This window comes from Helianthus annuus, chromosome 13 (genome assembly GCF_002127325.2).
Source record: "Helianthus annuus cultivar XRQ/B chromosome 13, HanXRQr2.0-SUNRISE, whole genome shotgun sequence".
In the NCBI taxonomy this organism is placed as follows: Eukaryota; Viridiplantae; Streptophyta; class Magnoliopsida; order Asterales; family Asteraceae; genus Helianthus; species Helianthus annuus.
The window spans coordinates 15,979,926-16,001,245 of record NC_035445.2 but is presented as its reverse complement, the minus strand read 5'-3'; the positions used below and the strand labels follow the sequence as shown (position 1 = coordinate 16,001,245).

The following is a 21,320-nucleotide window of genomic DNA, read 5'->3' as shown; positions in this document are numbered from 1 at the left end:
TTGGACAAATTACGTAATATATTACTAGTAGTAGACAAATGCACTTTCATTTATATTACCATCCGCAATACACTACTTTTTACATTACCAATATTAAAAAGCACATATGCATCATTATGTATAACCATGATATAACGTGTTTTGGTACAAAAAGTTTGTGATTTTAAATGATGAAGTAGGCCTATATACATGTTTTTTGGTTAGTTATATCTAGTGGTTGATAATTGGATTATATTTGTCACTTGATGATGTAATATGTTGTTTAGATGGTATAAAGGGTGTTGATGTACATGTAATAAAATGAAATATTGGTAATGGTATTGTGTTATGGATGGTAGAAGGTACTGGTATTGTCTTACGGATGGTAGGAGGTAATGGTAGTGTATTATGGATGGTATGATAGATGAAAGGGAAAGTGTATTCAAAGTGGTGTACCAAAACACGTTATAACATGTTCATACATATAGATGCACATGTGCATTTCTAGTGTTGTTAATGTTATAACAAGTTCATACATATAGATGCACATGTGCATTTCTAATATTGTTAATGTAAAAAGTATTGTATTATGAATGGTAGTGTAAATGAAAGTGCAATTGTCTGATATTAGTAATGTATTACGGAATTTGTCAAAGAAATGATACATATGCACATGTAAATGGATAATTGTTATTCGATTTTTTTTTTGGTTTTTTTTTGTGACGAAATATAGCGCTTTTTTTGAAAAAAGATTTGAGTGTTTTTTTGATTTTTTAGGTATTTTTGGGTTGTGTTCACAATGGTTCTCGCGGTTCTCGCAATAAAGGGTAGTTCCTAATGGATACTTCTCCTATATATATACATAGGGGAAGATTCATTGGGGAACAGCGGGGAACCGACTCAAACGAACTCCGATTGGACTCATTCCAGCGGCGTTGGAACCGGCTCATCGAACCCTAACTAGGATCTCTTAACCCTAAACCCTAAATCCTAACTCCTAACTCCTAATTAGGGTTTAGAAGTTATGATTTAGGGTTTAGGGTTAAGAGATCCTAGTTAGGGTTTGATGAGCCGGTTCCAACGCCGCTGGAATGAGTCTAATCGGAGTTCGTTTGAGTCGGTTCCCCACTGTTCCGCACTTTTTTAGTGTTCCCCAATGAACCTCACACTATATATATATATATATATATATATATATAGGGTGGGGTTCTAGAGTGAACACTAGTGTATTAGTGAACTGAGTGAACAAATCCTGACCATTGATCTACACACGTGTATGGCCAGGATCTCATTATCAAATCGTAAAATACACTAGTGTATTTCAACATCAAATCCTGGCTATTAATCTACACACATGGATGGCCAAGATTAGTTCACTTAGTTCGCAAGCTACTCTAGTGTTCACTCTTGAACCATATATATATATATATATATATATATATATATATATATATATATATATATATATATGGTAGGGATCCTAAAAAAAGTCCACCCTATTTGAGAAACTTGAGAAGCATCCTGGACCACACATTTCCCTAAGCTTTTCGTAATATACACATATGTATAGTTTAAAATTGAGTATATACATACAGTAGAAACTCTATAAAATAATACACTTGGGACCACCAAAATTTATTAGTTAAAAGAGTTATTAATTAATCGATAAATTAATAATTATTAATTTATATATTAATTAATATTTTATTAATTTATAGTAGAATACTTAGTTTACAAACACCTTTCAAGCTTCCACTTAATTATTGTATACAATGCATGTATATCAAATGAACGGCCCAATTTGAAAGAAACCTTCAATCTCCCACCTTATTATGCTTCTTGTGTTCAATGTATCACTCTATGGACATTAAAAATACTTTCTATATAAATACAAGATCAAAATGTAGTTACACAGTTGTTGACTGATGAAGAAATTATTGAAAGTGTTATTGGAATTAATAAAGATGATATCAATGAAGAAGATAATGAAATTTCTACAATGGAGCCCCCTTCGCGAAACGAAGCTATTAAAGCGACAATCACATTAAACAATTTCTTGTTGAGCTATGAGAAAACAACACCAGAAGTTCTTACCATGCTAAGGAAAATTAGAGACGAGATTCAAGGGGAAATTGATTTCAACAAAAAAACAAAAGACAATTGAGTCATTTTTCAAGAAACCTTCATAAATCATTCATGGAATATGCTATATATAAGGAATTATTAATTTATATTTTATATGGGGTCTAAAAAAATTATCAAAAATGTATTATCTTATAATTTTAGCGAATTATTAATTTAGCACCCTATCCCCGAGTCGGGACCGGCAAAAAAATATTATCTTAGAGAGTTTATTAAATAGTCGAGTATTAATTTATCGAGTTTCTACTGTATATGTATATTGTCAAACCTTGAATTATACACATATGTATATAGTCAATTTTAAACTACACATATATGTATATTACAAAAAAGCTTAGGGAAAATGTGTGGTTCAGAATGCTTGTCAAGTTTCTCAATTAGCCTAGTGCTTCTCACACGAACCTAACCATATATATATATATATATATATATATATATATATATATATATATATATATATATATATATATATATATATATATATATATATATATATATATATATATATATATATATATATATATATATAGGGTAGGGTTCCAGCGTGAACCTAATCCCATGTGTGAACTGCGTGAACTAATCTGGACCATTGATTTCCTTTTTAGTTGTTAAGGGTATGATTGTAATTATATAAAAAATTAGATTTAAATCATTATTTTAATAATTGAATTAAGTTACATCTTTCCTATTTTAAATTCATTATCCACATTATCTTTTATTTCATTTTATTTTTTAGATTTCACCACCAGAATTCGGATTATGATTTTTAAGATTCACCTAACCTTCAGATTTCAACGGTATACACATGTGTACTTTGATACGAAATGAACAGTACACATGTGTACTCAGCATGGTACATATGTGTAATTAGCTACATAATACATACATATAAACAAAACTTGTAAACTATTTTATATTAAGCAAATAACAATTTCCATAATGTTTGCCAAACCAAAAAAAAACATAAAATTACAAGTTCCAGTTTCGTGAAAACAATAAACGCAACATAATCGGAAAAATAAAAAAGACATAGTCTTTTACAAAATGGTGGAGTGGTTTTAACATCAAAATGGTGGAGTGGATTAACATCAAAATGGTTTTAACATCAAAATGGTGGAGTGGATTATGGTATGCGTCTCTACCACCTCATTTTCGGTTTGTGTTAACGGCTCAGTGCATGGTTTCTTCAAAGGAAAACGTGGGTTAAGGCAGGGTGATCCGATGTCCCCATATCTATTTACCTTAGTTATGGAGGTCTTAACGAGTATTTTGCAGCATTCGGTTCGAATTGATTCTTCTTTCAGGTTCCATAATCGGTGTGAAAGACAGCGAATCATTAATCTTTGCTTTGCAGATGACTTGTTTTTGTTCGCTAGAGGGGAAGTTAATTTGGCTAAGTGCATTATGTCTTCTCTCTCGAGTTTCACTAAGATGTCGGGGCTGGTCCCGAGCAACCAGAAAAGTACGGTCTTCTTTTGCAATGTGAAAAATCATACTAAACAAGCTATTCTGGATATTATGCCTTTTAAGGAAGGAAAGCTGCCTGTCAAGTATTTGGGGGTCCCTTTGATTTCGGCTAGGCTTGGTTACAACGACTGTCGAGTTCTTGTGGAGAGGTTAGAGAAGCGTATCATGCATTGGAGAAATAAGCTGTTATCGTTCGCGGGAAGACTTCAGCTTATTAACTCTGTTCTATCTTCTATGCATATCTATTGGGCCTCAGTTTTTATTTTGCCGATTCGAATTATCAAGGATCTTGAAGCTAAAATGAGAAATTTTTTATGGTCTCAAGAGTTTGCGTTCAGTAAAGGTAAATCTAAAGTCTCTTGGAAATTGGTTTGTACGCCTAAATATGAAGGGGGCTTGGGTATTAGACGCGTGGGGGATATGAATAAAGCGTTGATGACGTCTCACATTTGGAGCATTGTTTCTAAACGGGATTCCTTATGGGTTGATTGGGTGCACTCATATCGGTTAAAGGGTAAGAGCTTTTGGGTATGTAAAACGCCCGCAAATAGCTGTTGGTCGTGGCGAAAGCTTTCTCAGTTACGGCCGCTGGTTAGAAAACATATTTGGTCGGTTGTTGGTAATGGTGATTCTACTTCAGCTTGGTATGATACGTGGACCGAGTTGGGGCCTCTGGCCGATTTTCTTTCGTCTAGAGTTATTACCGACGCTGATTTTAGGTTGGAGGATTCGGTGGCTGATGTGTATTCGAATGGTGGTTGGAGATGGCCTATGGCGTGGAGGGATTTATTCCCTGTTCTTATTCAGATTGATCAAGTCCGATTGGACCCGCTGCGTCATGATAGGCTTCTATGGAAGGACGGTAATGATCTTAATGGGTTTTCTTCGTCTGGGGTTTGGCACTCGTTGCGTCATAGGGAGCCGGATATTGATTGGTGCAATATTGTGTGGTTCGCCCAGTGCATTCCGAGGCACGCTTTCATGATGTGGTTGATTATGAAACGTAAGCTCCTTACGCAAGATAAAATTCTGCAATGGGATATGTCTCGTAGGAAAAACATGAATATGATGTGTTGCTTAATGTGCTTTGAGAATTTTGATTCCCACCCACATTTGTTCTTTGAGTGCAAGTATTCTTCTCGGGTATGGACGCTAATTCGGGATCGAGGGGGGATGAGTTCGGTCAGCCCGATTTGGTCGGAGATTGTTCACTGGCTTAGTGCTCGTGTCCATCATAAGAGGGCTGATACTTATGTTGCTAAGCTTCTCGTTGCGGCTGCTGCATATAACATTTGGCAAGAGAGGAATGCTAGGTTGTTTAAAAATCAACTGAGACCTCCTGAGACGGTTAGTGATGTTATTATCAAAACAGTGCGATACAAATTGATGGGAGCAAAGTTGAAGGATACCGTCAGGGTGCGAAAGATTCTTGAAGAATGGGAGATCCATGCGGATGTCAAAGACGACGATGGGGGCTGATTAGTTGTGTTTGGTTGTTCTTTTTCTAGATGTTAGTCTAGTGGTCGTTTCCTATTTTGGTTGTTTTGTTTTGGTTTGGTTTTTGGCTTGACTTTCATGGGGTGTGTCTCATGATTGAACTAGTGTAGACTCACTACACTACTTGTATTTTTTTGGTTGTGAATATATAGAATCACCGGGGTAACCCTTTACCCCAAAAAAAAAAACTATTCGCTGCGTTGTATGCTGAATCATCCTTATCGACCAAGCAAACAAACATACGTGAATCATCCTTATCGACCTCATACGTGAATCATCCTTATCGACCTTCCATCTCCACTTTCCTCGTTTACGACGTCTCCTATAATAACACAAAAAACTCAGCAATTAGTACTTTGCATAATTCACAAGTGTACATCAACAACTTTACACATTCAATACACAAAAAAATATGAGATATCACAAAAACAGACGCTATACACATGTGTACATCGCATTAAAAACATAGCAAAGCCAGAATACACATGTGTACAGCGCCTTAAAAACATAGCAAAATCAGAATACACATGTGTACAGCGCCTTAAAACCAGAGCAAAAATCAGAATACACATGTGTACAGCGCCTAAATGTCACAGGTTTACCTTGGGTCCACGAATAGACCTCTCGTGCCTTGACGTATACACAAAAAACAGCATGTTTCAACATGAACACGTTATGACTATTATCCGACCACCCATTTTATCACTTCTATTAAAACCGTAGATCACCTGAACAACCCAATCGACCCCCTTGTTGAAATCCAGGCCCCTTGAAGACACATCAGTTGAAAAAAGAACTGATCTTTGTTCAACAAACTGTTGCAATATAAACATTCTTTTCACTTGTTTCATCCTTCCATGCAGGCACTTTAACGGGATCCCGGGCTGCAGTTTCTTGAACGCTTCGTGTACAAACCTCACCTATCAAGATAGGCGTCACAGGCTCCAAATTACAAAACAAAAAAAAAACAAAATAAAAACTGAAAAACAAAATTAAAAAAATTACCTGCTTGCAGGCAGAAAGAAAAACAAGAATTATTGAATTCAAATGCGCTTTAATGAAACTCCATAGCATGTCAAGCTTTTGGTCAAGAGGAACGAGTATGACTTTTTGTTGCAGACGATTTGGTGTGGCGGCTAAAACAGGCACGATTTGATTAAAAAAAAATCTTTCTTCAATCAAGAGACTAATCTGACATAAAATGCAGTCATCCCAGATTCCCAAACAGTAAAACACATTTCAGTGTAAGCTTGGATCTAGAAAGATCTAAAAGAAAAAAAAGGAAAAGAAAATGATTCAAAGACTTACCATCCACGTCCCACGTTGTGCCGTCGCCGGACCACCATCCAGTGTAAGCTCTCGCCGGACCACCATCCACGGTGGCCGGCCGCCGTGCCGTCCGACTCTGCTGCCGTCGTCTTGGGGATATGTGTGTGTGCGGTGTATGTGTGTGTTTGTTAGAATATATTGAAACTGATATAGGGATTTTAGGGGATTACAATTTAATTAGTTTCCATATCTTTAATATGAAAGTTCCCTATTTTACCCTTTTGATTAAAATTTAAATTAAATTTATTAAACCTTTAATTACAATTCTGCCATTGATCTAAGATCCATCATCTACAAAATCAAGGGCCCAGATAAGTTCACGCTGGAGAATATGTTCACGTTTGAACCTAATCCTCTATATATATATATATAAAGAGAGAGAGAGAGAGAGAGAGAGAGAGAGATAGAGTGAAAAAGGTTGTGAAAATAAAATTTAGGGGTATGAAAATGGTGGAAGCCTATCAAATATTAATGATTATTTTTAGAGTTAATTGCTCGGATGGTCCCTGTGGTTTGTGATTTTTCACTTTTACTCCCCAACTTTCTAAAATAACATGTATGTTTGCTGTGGTTTGCTCACTTGTTACTCAGATAGTCCCCGGGCTGGATGGAAGTTAGTTTATCCTGTTAAATACAGGTGAAATGACTTAACTACCGTCACTTTTAACATTTAATATATATAAATAAAAAATATCTGATTGGTCATTAAAAAACAATTGTGCCCACCATTGTTTTTTAAATATAATACTAAACCTAAGAGCATTCACATCCTATCCATCATTTTCCACCATATAATTACACTAAAAATAACTACATTCCCTCTCTCCTTCTAATTAAATAATATTTTTATACCTTTATCATTACCTTTTCTCTCACCTACACCCACAACCACTTTCAAAATAAATTAAAAATTATAGAGGGTGAACAGTCCCTCTCACATATACAGATGAACACTAACATGTTCTCTCTCCTCCACTCACAACCTCTTACAACCACTTTTTAAAATATAAAAACATCTCTCTCAGAATTTGATGGATAGGATATGAATGCTCTAAGACATCTCCGCCTCCTACCACCTCCGCACCCTCCACCCTCCGGTGAATCTTTAACGCCGGCCACCGCACCCAACCTCAACCTTTTCTTGCCGGCAATCTCCAACCCCACCTCTACCCTTTCGACCGCACATCACCACACCCCTCCACCTTTTTAACCACTTTCGTTTTTTCGACGACCTCCCTCCTAACCTCCACCCATCCCAGCTCTATCTTCTTCTCCACTGTTAATGTCGGCACCATCACAATGTACTACCTCGCCACCACCACCAGAAAAAGCCATCACTAATCAAGAAATTAACAAAGACCATTTAACAAACATCATTATCATACTCAGTAAATTCGACCAATAGCAAAGCAAAGGTAGGGTCTGAGGAGGGTAAGATGTAGACAGCCGTACCTCTACCACGTAGGAATAGAGAGGCTCCTTCCAGTGAGACCCCTGACTTGATAGTAGTTTTGCATCAACCTTGGACATAAAGCACATAACACTCAGCAATTGGGACAAAGACCGATTAGTGCATGTACCCTTTTGTCTTTCAGTTATCAACGCCACCACATGATGCATGATTAATCGTCCCCAGCTTTTAACGTTATTTTCACAAAATTAGTAAAATAACGTTAAAATTAGTGCACTTTCACTTTTGACCTCCGATGGCCCACACATATATACATTATATGCACATACCACAAGCGGGGCGTGTAAGACCATTAAACAAACAATAAACCTAAATCACAACCATGAACGCTACCATAGTCAAATTTCAGTTTTTCCTTTTCTAAACAACCAAAACATAATCTGACTAACTGATGCTCTTCTTGATATTGATTCTTCCTTCAAACCAATTAAATCCAAATAATCATGAATCTTGAAGATCCAAAAATCAGTGGGCCGGAGCCTGTGATCTGAATTAGGACCTTGGAGAGAGATCGAGGACCTGAACCTGCAAAAGAGAAAACCGTTAGGCTCGTCGCAGAGATGGGAGGGCCCCACTGCGACCACCCTCCGGCGTGAGGATAAGTATTTGATAGAGAGAGAAAGTAGAAAGAGAAAGTAAGACGAAAGTTTAGGAAATCGTACGTGGCTTGTACTTGGATGGGTATTTATACTAGTCAACTGAGATGACCTCATCCGTCCGGACGCACTTATTCGGTTGTCCATCTCCGGTATTCTGAGGTATGGAGATCTTCAGAATGTTCGTCCTGAAGTGCTTCGGTCCGTCCCTCATGAGATGGTCCGGACTCGGATATGTATCTTCAAGTCCCATAGTTTATCAAGTTCTGGTATGGACTTGATAAAATGTTGTGCTAAGTCTATTGACAAATGACATGGCGGTGTGAGTGTGGAGCTGACGTGGCGTTAGTGAGGTAAATGAGTTAACCGTCAGTCACCGACCGTTCATGATACCAATCCCCATCTGGGGAACCGTAATCGGCGTGACGTGACGGTTAATGGGATTGGCCAGTGTTTAACCGACTTAAACACCTCTATAAAAAGGCATTTTTAACATTTCATTTTTACCTTTTACTCTCTTAAGTTCTCTCTCGTTGTTATCCTCTTTTCGTCTTCCTCTCTGTTCTTCTTCTTCTTCTTCTTCAAGGTGCGTCCTTTTTTACAGTTTCAACATGGCTCCCGGAAAAGATAATCTTTCCGAGAGCGTTAGTGTCCTTACTCAACGGCAGTTAGATAAGTTTGTTCGGGATTATAGAATCCCCACAGATCTCCGTCCGGTTCTTCCGGCTAAGGATGAAACCATATACCCTTTTCTTCCGGGGAAATTTCCTTTGTATACCCGTGTCTGTAATTTTGCATACTACAGAGTCCCCTTCTCGAAGTTCTTAATTAAGGTTCTTCGGTTTTTCCGGGTTCATCTTTATCAGGTGAACCCGTTCGGACAGAGCCGGGTAAACCACTTCGAGATTTCTTGCAAGGCTCTGAACCGGAAACCGGATTTAAACGTTTATAGATACTTTTACGAATTTATAACTGCCGGCGATTGGTATACGTTCGCCCACCGGAAGGGTATTCCAAGTCCGGCCGGAGATGAGAGGTCCAGCTAGAAAAAATTGGAAAGATAATTTCTTTTGGCTAAACGACTGTTGTCTTCCGGTCGAGATGGTGTGGAGATTTAAACATCAGTCGATGATCTTTGAGCTAGGTGAAGATTTTGTTTTCGACCAGCAGCTGGCTTAGGATCTGATCGACAACCGATCCCCTATCTGTCCCCTTCCCGAACACTTGCTTTTATTGAGACGGGTTTGTTATGTTTGGGGCCGAGGGGATAGGGAATGGCCGGTGATTCGTAAGAAAGGTGAAAGTAAGTTTCCCGGCCCTTTGTCCTCCCTTCGGAAAATTTTTCTTTCTTTAAAATTTCTAACTCTTTTTTCCTTTGCAGGGGACGAGATGTCGCTTAGGGACGCACTTAAAGTTTCGAGCTTTAATACTCTGGATTTTGATTTTGATGAGCTGACTGAAAACGAGGTACCCTTCTTAAAGCGAGTTTCTGTGTCAGCCCAGGAGATTCGTCCTCTCGCCGATCCGAAGTCCTCTGAGGCTCCTATTGTTAAGACTGCTTCTTCTAAACCCAAATCTAGTGTGGTTGCCGCTGGGTCATCTAGTGCTCATGTTAGGACTGAGCCTTTGGCGGTGGATGTTGATAGCGATCCAGAGGTGAGGGAACTAGACGAGGCTCTGATGTATCGACCTTCAGTGCATCTATCAAGGGTAAAGGTGTTTCCTCTATTACCGAGCCGAAAGGGCTCCTTCGGAAACGCAAAACCGATGCTACTCAGATCCGTTCCTCTATTTCCCTCCCTGTACCGAAGTTAACCAAGAAATCCAAGAATAGCACTTCTCATTCCAGCGACAATATCTTGACTGATTTAACCGAACATCTTTCTGGTGGGAACTCATCCAGGGAGGAAGCTGCTAAAGCTCGGTCTGCTCCAACTCCCACATTCTTCGGTGGTTATCTTCCGGTGAACGAGACTGAAACTATGGAGACTGAAGAACCTGCGGTTACGAGTAAGGGCGAGGGGAAGACTCAGGGTGATGTAAAGGTGGTGACTTTTTCAGGTACGATTTTGAGCTCTTCTTTGGGTCCGGACTGTTTCCTTGATGATGAGGAAGATCAAGTGTCTTCTCTTCCTCAATCTTGGTTCGGACCTGAAGTGATGGCCTTCTTTCGATATGCAGATGTATTTTCTGATGACATGGAGATTGATCCGGCCACCGCTGAGGAGAAGTTTGTGCCCGACTGGGATGTAAGGAACAAAGATTCGGTGATGGATGAGCTTACAGCCAGGATGTTTTTGTTCAATATCAATACTCCATTGGATCATTCCCGGAGCCGGAGGATGAAGAGCTAGGACCTGGGAACTGCGGTGTTTCTCAATCAAGCTCAGTCGAATGTTTATGTAACCGAGCTGTATCGCAGGTGGGTAGAAGCGGAATCGGTGAAGGAGGACTTGGAGAAGGAAACTACTTCCTTGAAGTGCAAGATACAAAGTACTCCGGATACCGAGAAAAAGCTTGCCCAACTTTCCCAGGATCTACTTGCTCAGAAGGAGAAAGTGAAATCTTTAACAGCTCTAAATCAATCTTCTAAGGCTGCGGCCGCTTCTGCTTCGGAGGAAAGGGACAAGGTGGCGGCCGAACTGAAGAGCTTTGTGGAATCTTCGAAAGAAAAAGATGAAGAACACAAAAGTGTTTTAGCAAAATTGGAAGAGTTCTATCTAACGCTCGTGCGGCTTACGAACGGATGCTTGCAGGTTCGTTCTTTGTTTTTTGTTTACTTTGGATTTTTTCTTTATGTTTTTCTAACATGTTTATCAGAACGGGATGCCTATAAAACAGGGGAAGCCAATCTGAAGGCTCGAATGGAAGAAATGAAAGGTTATCATAAGGCCGAAGTTGAGGAGCTGAAGTTGGAGAGTGCAGATTTGGCTCAGAAGGTGGAAGATCTTCAAGCGACCAAAGTGTGGCTTCTGATGGAAGGGGCCCGACTTTTGGCAAAAAACATCCACAAAGGACCAAAAATGACACATGCCGTAGTCGCGGTTAATAATTCTATGAGCGCCATTGGTGTCAATTCCGGGGTTCATGGTGGGTACCTTCATGCATTGAAGAAGAAAACTCCTTACGGAGAAGTCCCTTTGATCAACCGGAATGCGGAGGCCGAGCTTAATACTGCTATAGCCTGCTTTGACTCCCTCAGCTTTCCGGTGGTGAATGACTTGCCGAACCTCGTGAACGAGCCACTTTCCAAGACTAAGGAAGTTTTATTTTTTGCTGGGGAATCTTCGGTGGAAGATTGAGGTGGACATACCTGGTTTCTTGGGGTATGCACCTTTGGACGTTTTGGTCGAAGAATGCTTGAAGGTGGACATATCCGACTGTTTGGGATATGCACCTTGTTTCTTTCGGACTTGTAATGATTTTAGTTTTTACTTGTTTATAAATGTTTGACAATTATCCTGACTTGTGAATGGCTTAAGTAACCTCCGGATACTTTAGCCCGATTATTTTTTATGCAATCATTTGTTTACATGCGTCCATGTTTTTTTATGATTGTATTTTAGTTTTCTAGAACATTCATGTTTGTATGCGGATCCATCTTGTTTTTATACTTTGGATAATTTTTTGTTGAAAGCAAAAGATGGACAAATGCCAGTCCATCCTTACTTTTTAGGGTTTGCATCCCTTAATTGGCTGATTGTAATTTACATATGCTGCAGATTTTTATAAGATAGAAAGTTCGTGCATTCTATTTATGCTAAGATATTCCGGGGTATATCTCTCCGGATATTACAAACTTAGGTAAAAACATAAAAAAGGTGCGGGCATTACCCTCCGCATTACACTGGAAATAATAAAAGCAAAAAGGTGTGGGCATTACCCTCCGCGTTACAAACTTTTATTCTAAGTTTTTCCAAGATCAAGTACTTTAGAGGAAGCATCTTTTGAGGTGCATCTTGTTCCAGGTACGAGGGACATGAGTTCCATCCATCTTGACAAGCGTATAAGCTTCATTCTTTCCGGATGTTTTGACCATGTAGGGTCCTTCCCACTTCGGGGCCATCTTCCCTATTCCTTCGACCAAGCTGGCATCGTTCCTCCGCATAACATAATCTCCTTCTTTGAATCGGACCTCTTTGGCCTTAGAGTTATAATGTTTTTCTAACTCTTTTTTTTTATTTGGCCTCTCTGATGGCCGCGAGTTCTCTTCGTTCCTCGGCCAGGTCGAGGTTCAAACGGAGCTAATGCTCATTTTCTTCTTGGCTTTGCATCATACGGTGAGTGGGCATGCCAACTTCGGCTGGGATGACTGCCTCTGAGTCGTATGTCAAGCTAAAGGGAGTTTCCCTTGTGCTTGTTTTTGGCATTATGCGGTGTGCCCAGAGGACGTGCGGAAGTTCGTCCGCCCAAGAGACCCCTTCCTTGCCCAACCGTTTCTTTATACCTTCCACGATTCTTCGGTTGGCTCTTTCGACCTGTCCATTGGCCTGAGGATGGGAGATCGAAGTGAAGCTTTGTTCGATATGCATTTTTTCACACCAATTCTTGAATGTTTTTTCAGAAAATTGTTTTCCATTATCACTCACAATGCAAAGTGGCATCCCATATCGGCATACGGTGTTCTCACATACGAACCGAAGTATCTGACCACCGGTGATGGTTCAGAGGGGTTTAGCTTTGATCCACTTTGGGAAGTAATCAATTGCGATGAGCAGGAACCTTACTCCTCCGGTGGAGACGGGAAAAGGACCAACAATGTCAATTCCCCACTTTTGAAAAGGACAGGCCGATGTCCCAGGTACGAGGCTGTTTTTTGCACGGTGGCTGACCGGAGCATGTCGCTAACAATCTTCACACGCTTGTAGCTCATTAACGGCGCTTTGGTGCATTCCCGGCCAGAAGTATCCGGCGTTCATGGCTTTGGCAATGACCATCCTCGGCCCGGAGTGTATCCCGCAGATTCCCCAATGGATTTCTCTAATTACATAACTGGCTTCTTACAGTGTTAAGCATCTCAGAAGGGGACCCAAGAATGTCTTTCGGTAAAGCTTTCCATCATGGACTTGGTAATGGAGTGCTTTGACCTTTATCTTTCGTGCATGAGCCTTATCTTCCGGAAGTTTACCATTTTCCAGATAATCGAAAATTGGTGTTATCCACGATTTTTCTTGCACGGTGATCGACATTACGGCTTCACCTAGACTGATTGCCAGAGCTTGCAAAGTTTCAACTAAGACCTCTTTGGACGAGTGGCAGAACGTGACTGAAGCCAACTTGCTTAAAGCATCGGCTTTTTTGTTCTTGCTCCTCGGAATGTGAACGATTTTGCATGAATCAAACGTGGCCATCAGACTGTTTACCTGGTTCAGGTACCGGATCATATTTTCTTCACGTGCCTCGTATTCTCCGTTAACTTGATTGGCAACCAACAATGAATCGACATGAGCCAGGACGGAGCTTGCCCCGGCTTTTGCAGCGGTTTGGAGTCCGGCTAGGAGTGCCTCGTATTCCGTTTCGTTGTTCGATGTTTTGAATTCAAAACGCAGGGCATAGGTGTACTCTATCCCTTCTGGATCTATCAGAATTAGACCAACTCCAGCTTCTTCTTTACTGGAAGCTCCGTCCGTATACAAGTTCCAAACTTTTGAGAGGACGGGTTTTTCTTTAGTGCTTTCTTCGGCAAAAACCTCGGTAAGGAAATCTGCTACCACTTGGCCTTTAACCGGACCTCTTGTTCGGTAGGTGATGTCGAAAGCACTGAGTTCTATAGCCCACTTTGTAAGACGTCCGGAGACCTCCGGTTTTCTTATAATCTGCTGAATCTGGAGGTTGGTCTGCACTTCTATGTTAAAGGCTTGGAAGTACCTTCGGAGACGCCTTGATGCGTGCACCAATACGAGTGCCAACTTTTCTATTATCGGATATCTGGTTTCATAATCTTTTAGGACACGGCTTACGTAGTATACCGGAATTTGAGCTTGATTTCGGTGCACAACGAGCACCGCACTGATGGCGAAATGAGAGGCGGACAAATATACAGTGACCGTTTCTCCTGTTATTGGTACGATCAAGGTAGGTAGGGATCCCAAGCAGATTTTTAACTCCTGAAAAGCAGAATTAGCTTCCGTTGTCTATTCAATCTGACCCGTTACCTGTGCTCTTTTTTAAGACGTTCATGAAAGGGATGGTGCGGTCGGCCGCTTTGGAGATGAAGTGGTGCAATACCACTAGTTTACCGTTCAGAGATTGAATTTCCTTTACTGTCTTTGGAGGTTGCATGGAGACCACAGCCTGGACTTTATCCGGATGAGCTTGAATTCCAGATTGGGTTATCCACACTCCATAGAATTTTCCCTCTTCTAGGCCGAACGAACACTTTTTTGGATTTAGCTTGAGATTGATACTCCGAAGCCTGGTGAAGGTTTCGAGTATGTCATATATGATGTTGTCTTCGGCTTCGCTCTTGATGACTAGATCATCTACGTAAATTTCCAGATTCCTTCCGATTTGACCCTTGAAAGCTTATCCATCAATCTTGGGTAAGTAGCTCCGGTATTTTTTAACCCGAACAACATTTTGGTGTAACAAAAAAGACCCTCATTTGTTACGAATGTTGTCTTGTCTTCATCCTCCAGGGCATTCTGTATCTGGCGGTATCCCTTGTATGCGTCCAAAAAACACTTGAGGCGGAAGCTTGCCAGAGAATCAATTTTTAAGTCTATCTCCGGAAGGGAGTAACAATCTTTCGGACATGCATTATTGAGATCGGAGAAATCAACACACATTCTCCATGTGTTATCTTTTTTGGTGACCATTACCGGATTGGAGACCCAAGTTTGATATCGCACCTCCCTGATGATTCCGGCACTTAACAATTTTCGTACGTCTTTGGCAATAGCTCTGTGCCGGGCCGGAGCCATATTCCTCTTTCTTTGGGCTACAGGTTTAACTGCGTGCGATACCTTTAACTTGTGCTCGGCTAAGACTCAAGGAACTCTAACCATGTCAGAGGTTTGCCAAGCAAATACATCTAGGGAGCTGGACAATAATTTCCACAATCGCCTTTTAGTTCGTTCCGGGAGTTGTGCACCGATGACGATCTTTTGCTCCGGAAAGTCCGGATGGATAGCCCATTCCTCGGTAAGTAATGCCGGAGGTTGCGCACCGTTTCCCTCACTTTGTCGTATTTCGGCGACGCATATGGTTGATTCGGAATGCAAGGTTGCGATACAGGCTTCGGTGGGAAACTTCAATGATCCGTGAATGGTTGAACTGATAATACCGAATGCACACATTCCTGGTCTCCCCAGTATGACATTGTGCACGGACCTTGCACCGACCACCAAGTATGTTAGATTTACAGTTCTGGCCGGACTTCCGGTACCCAATGTTGTTGGTAACGTGATCTGCCCGATCAGTTGAACCACTTCTCCGGAGAAGCTTACCAATGACATGGATACTTGAATTAATTTTGCTTTGGTTTGTGGAGCTAGTTGCTAAAAGCATTGTTGGTACATTATCGGTGGAAAGGCGATCGACTGATGCATCCATGCAGCCAAATGATGATTTGTCTGTTTGACGCCTTGGTCATTCGTCTTTCTTATCATGCATATTCCGGACTGGTTGTTCGGATTATCTATCGGGGCGGTGGCGGACTTGCCTTCTTTCACCTCTTTTACCAAATGTGAAAGTTTTCCAGAGCGGACTGCTTTCTCAATCTCCTGTTTTAAAGACCAGAAGTCGTCGGTGTTGTGGCCTCGTGCTCTGTGATAGTCACAGTACTTTTTGGAATTCTTATCTCCTGCATTCTGGAGTTTCGAAGGCGTGGGGAAACTTGCTCCTTCGGTACTAAGGATTTCACTAGGAGTTTTGGAGAGATCCGACAGATTGTAGAACCTCGAACTAGAATTCCTTCCACATTGAGATCGATTGTTTCTGCTGTAGGGATGCGTTCGTCCCCTATTCCCGGATGGAGCTTTGTCAAACACGGATCCTCCATTCTCTTTCCAAGAGGACATTTTTTGTTCTGTCTCTATTGCCGCATTGCAATTATTTTTTCCACGAGCGAATGCCCGGGCACGTTCCATCAATACTTCCATTGTTTTCGGGAGGTTTTCGTGTAGCTTTTCGACCAACTGATTGTTCTGGACCCCATGACAAAAGCTGGAAATCCTCAGTTGATCAACCACCCCGCTGATCTGCATACTTTCCCAATTGAATTGGTCTATGAAACTATCCCGAGATTCACCGTCTTTCCTCCGGATGTTATGCACTTCGGTGATTTCTTTGGAATAGTGCCTTTGTTGACTAAAATTCTGAAGAAATAATATTCGGAATTCCTCAAAGTCATTGATTTCTCCTTCATTCAACGCATCGAACCACACACGTGCGGCTCCGGTTAATGTTTGTGCAAACATGAAACACCAGGCTGGCATCGGCCACTGTTCGACTCATGCTGCCCCATCAAAATCAAACATGTGATCGTCTGGATCTGTGGTGCCATCATATTTCTTCACTGTGGTTGGCATTTTGAGCTTCGGTGGAAGGTTAGCATGGACGATACGAGCACTGAATTTAGATTTAGCCGTCATTGATACCTGATGATACGGTTTTGTGAGCTCTGGGTCATTAACCGTTTCTACTTGAGGATCAGTGCGTACCATGATTGCTGGAGATGGTCCTGAAGAGACCTGCATATAACTGTTATAAGTTTCCCCTATTGGAGTAACAATTGTGGAGAAAGTAGGAGAGGTGAAAGCCGTATGACCCATAGTCCTTACCGGTGTTACATCGTGAAAGAGCCTGGTTCGTAAACCGAGGATCTGTTCATCTCTAGCCTGCTGAGCTTTCAGTCGTCGTAAGAGACTAGCATTCTTGGAGAGGAATTCTGCATCGAACTCTGATGCCTGTCAAGTTGGCATTAATATGAACGGTAGAGTTGTCCCTGGCCCTGAGCTCAAAGGAGCTGAAACCATGGAAGCAACACTCGTCGGAGCTATAGTTTGCGAACTAGCAGCAGTGGATCCCATATTCAAAGAACCTGGGGCCGCCATAGATCAGTTGTTTCGTTGCTCAAGAAATTCACAAAGTGAAGGACTGTGAGCTGTGAATTAGGACCTTGGAGAGAGATCGAGGACCTGAACCTGCAAAAGAGAAAACCGTTAGGCTCGTCGCAGAGATGGGAGGGCCCCTCTGCGACTACCCTCCGACGTGAGGATAAGTATTTGATAGAGAGAGAAAGTAGAAAGAGAAAGTAGGACGAAGGTTCAGGAAATCATACTTGGCTTGTACTTGGATGGGTATTTATACTAGTCAACTGAGATGACATCATCCGTCTGGACGCAGTTATTCGGTTGTCCGTCTCCGGTATTCTGAGGTATGGAGGTCTTCAGAATGTTCGTCCTGAAGTGCTTCGGTCCATCTCTTATGAGATGATCCGGACTCGGATATGTATCTTCAAACCTAAACCCATCGTTAAAACTAAATACGAAAAACCAGAGTTGGTGTCCCAAACAAGAGACGGTGTCCACTATCGTGACCGTCATGTTGTAGTTCATTTTGGCGACCACTTGGCAATTCATTTGACGACATTCCCGAACCATCAGTGGTTTCTCGTCACCGATGATCCAAACGATGAAGAAGAAATGGGCATGGGTAACGATCTGATCTCTCTTCGTCTTCAAAAAAACCAAAAATCATTGTTTGAGTGCCTCGATCTCTCTTCATCTCCTTGACCTGAGCATATGAAGAAGTGAAGAACCACACATGGAAACGATCTCCAACCTCCTTTTTTACTATTTTCAGTTCCATTTTATCAATTAAATCCACACGTACTGAGGAAAAATGTGATTGTTATGTTAGAAGGTGGAGCCAAAATAAATTGATGAAGGCATGGTTGCAGGTGGAGGAAGAAGTGTGGGTGGGGTGGACAAGAAGAAAGGGTGGGGGTGGTTTATCTTCTAAATGAATGGTGGGTCCCAATTAATGTTAATTATTGGTAAGGGCAATTCAGTCATCTTTAATCAACTTAACAGGAAAAACTAACTTTCATCCAGCCTGGGGACGATCTGAGTAACAAGCAAGTAAACCACAGGGAATATACATGCTATTTTAGAAAGTTAGAGACTAAAGGTGGAAAAATGACAAACCACAGGGACCATCGGGGAAATTAACTCTTATTTTTATGACTAAAAAGACAATTGTGACGCAAAAAGCCCTTTGGTTCAGTGGTATCAAAAATTAAGAAAATGTGTCTCTTTCTAGGTGTTAAGATAAGAGAGGGGAGAATAAGATGGTTTGGGTATATCAAGAGGAGATTGATGGCAACAGCTATGGTTAGAATAGTAAAACTCTCATAATAATGAATAAAGACAAGTAGAAACTGACTTAGAGGCTGTTTGTTCAGCTTTTAATGAGGCTCTTAATGGTTCAGACCTCTTATTGGTTCAGACTATTACAACTATGTGAATTAATCAACATAGTATTGTGAAGTCTTGCAATTTCATCAGAGAATCATTTTACTTTAATCCAAAGTCCAAACTATGTGCTGCTTGATAGGGATGAGAATTTGGTATCGATACAATACCATATTGATCATTTTTGGTACCAGCATGGTTGCAAAAGTCTCTAGGCGCTCCCTAATTGGGGTTGAGAGTACTCGAGAAGTACTCGGCCTAGGCGAAGAGTACTCCGGGAGTATTCTGCCTAGGAGAAGAGTACTCAGGCCTCGACAACCTACCTTGTGACGAGTACTCGGAGAGTACTCGGCCTCTGAGACCTTATTTTACAACCATGGGTACGGGTACCCATTTTTGGTTAATTTACCGGTAAATACCGGAACCGTATCGTACTGTACCATACCAATAATTTTCGATACCGATACTTATTTTTCACATTTTTTAGATTTTTCAGGACCGGTACTTTTGGCACCGATCTGGTACCATGTTCATCCCTACTCCCTGAGAATAATCACAAGTCCACAAGCGATTCAAGCAATACTCTCTTGAGAATATTTCTTGCTAGCGGTGTAAGCAAGAAGTGTCAAACCTGAGCTTGTCTCGTTTATCTTAAGAGAACTTTTTATAGCGGTTTGTTTCAGAGGTGGTTGATGGTGGTTTTTTGGTGGAGATTGGATTGAGGTTGGGTTGTGTTGTGTATGGTGGAGTGGAGAACTGAGTTAGATTTGGGGGTGGTGGTTTATATATACAAAATATATAATAGATAATATAATATATAATTCATTTTATTTTAATTATTAAACTGGTTTTGTTATATAAATGGATGAACAGACCTATTTACCCTTCACTTAATTGTTAAAATTAACTGAGTTAGGTTTAAAGGACAAACCGTGTAGGATTTTAAAACATCAGGTACAAAACTCGCCCATTTTAAAGGCAAAGGACACCGCCTAAAATTTAGTATAAAGATAAAGAACAAAATTTGCAATTCACTCTTTCTAAAACTTGAGCTTGTTCGTTAGGCCTATTAATAAACCGCACGTTAGTGAACCATAAAGATAAAGAACAAAATTTGCAATTCACTCTTTCTAAAACTTGAGCTTGTTCGTTAGGCCTATTAATGAACCGCACGTTAGTGAACCGTTCAATAGAAGTTTGTGTATTTAATAAATGAACAAACATAAAAGACAAAACTTTAGTTCACTTATTTAAACAAACGAATATAAACACATGTTACATACATTCGTTTATATTCATTCGTTCAATTTATTTAGCCATCTAGGCCCATAAATCCATTACCTTACTTATCATTAAAACTGTATAACAGTTAAATTAGCCCATCCCTTTAGGTTCTAGGCCCACCAGCTTATCAATATGATAATAGCTAGAGCCAGAGGTTGGGTAAAAGAACGTGTATTCCATAATCGAAACTAAAACCCAATAGGATATATAGACAGTATACACATTTTTAGCCCAATATGCTACCCAGAACCATACGTCCATACCCAATCAATACTCAAAAACTACTGGTACCGGGGATTTTTATTACCCGAACCTGGGTTTTTTTATACCCAAAATCGAGTTTTTTTTAATGCCCGTAGGGTATGCAAAGGGTTACAAATGTTGGTAAAAGATCAAATAAAAATAAAATAAACGTACGAACTGTACGAATTGAAAGAAAAGTCAAAAAGTGGCGGTGGCAATATGGTAATTATCAGCAATTTCAAAAGTACTGTATTGGGGAAAAGCAAAAAGTGGCGGTGGCAATCTGGTAATTATCAAAAACTTCAAAATTACTCTAGTAGGGTAATTTTGAGCATCTGTAGGGTAATTTTGAGCATCAATAGGGTAATTTTGAGCATCTGTAGAGTAATTTTGAGAAATGTAGGGTAATTATCAAATTACTCTAGTAGAGTAATTTTGACTTCTGTAGGGTAATTTTGGGAAATGTCTTGTAGAGTAATTTTGTTAGCATTTAGTTATGGGGTTTAGCTTTATGGTTTAGTTTTTAGCTTTTAGTTTGGGTTGGGGGGGGGGTTAGGTTTTTTTAGGTTTTTGGGGGTGGGGGGTTAGGTTTTTTTAGGTTTTTGGGGGGTGGGGGGGGGGGGGTTAGTGTAATTTTGATAATTACCCTACAATTTTGATAATTACCCTACACGACCAAAATTACTCTACTTGAGCTTTTACAAAATTACCCTACAGAAGTTCAAAATTACTCTACTAGAGTAATTTTGAAGTTGCTGATAATTACCAAAATGCCACCGCCACTTTTTTTACTTTCTTTCACTTCGTACGTTTCGTACGATAATTTTATTTTCACAAGAACTTAACTCTACAAATGTTTTACTTTAAATTTTTATATCTTTGCAAATTTATAAA

General features: G+C 40.3%; 2 protein-coding genes across 2 annotated transcripts; both read right to left on the bottom strand.

Annotated features, from left to right (window-relative positions):
* Positions 1–5,346: 5,346 nt before the first annotated feature.
* On the bottom strand, positions 5,347–7,749 carry LOC110900564 (DEAD-box ATP-dependent RNA helicase 32). Its single transcript, XM_022147449.2, has 5 exons — positions 7,659–7,749; positions 7,267–7,290; positions 6,091–6,221; positions 5,814–6,005; positions 5,347–5,407 (listed from the first exon to the last, which is right to left on the bottom strand). Exons 1-5 carry the CDS (start codon positions 7,747–7,749, stop codon positions 5,396–5,398), a joined length of 450 nt encoding a protein of 149 aa, XP_022003141.1. The 3' UTR covers positions 5,347–5,395.
* A 5,732-nt stretch (positions 7,750–13,481) lies between these two features.
* LOC110900563 lies at positions 13,482–15,938 on the bottom strand. Its single transcript, XM_022147448.1, has 3 exons — positions 15,547–15,938; positions 14,637–14,896; positions 13,482–14,536 (listed from the first exon to the last, which is right to left on the bottom strand). Exons 1-3 carry the CDS (start codon positions 15,936–15,938, stop codon positions 13,482–13,484), a joined length of 1,707 nt encoding a protein of 568 aa, XP_022003140.1.
* Between the last annotated feature and the right edge of the window lie 5,382 nt (positions 15,939–21,320).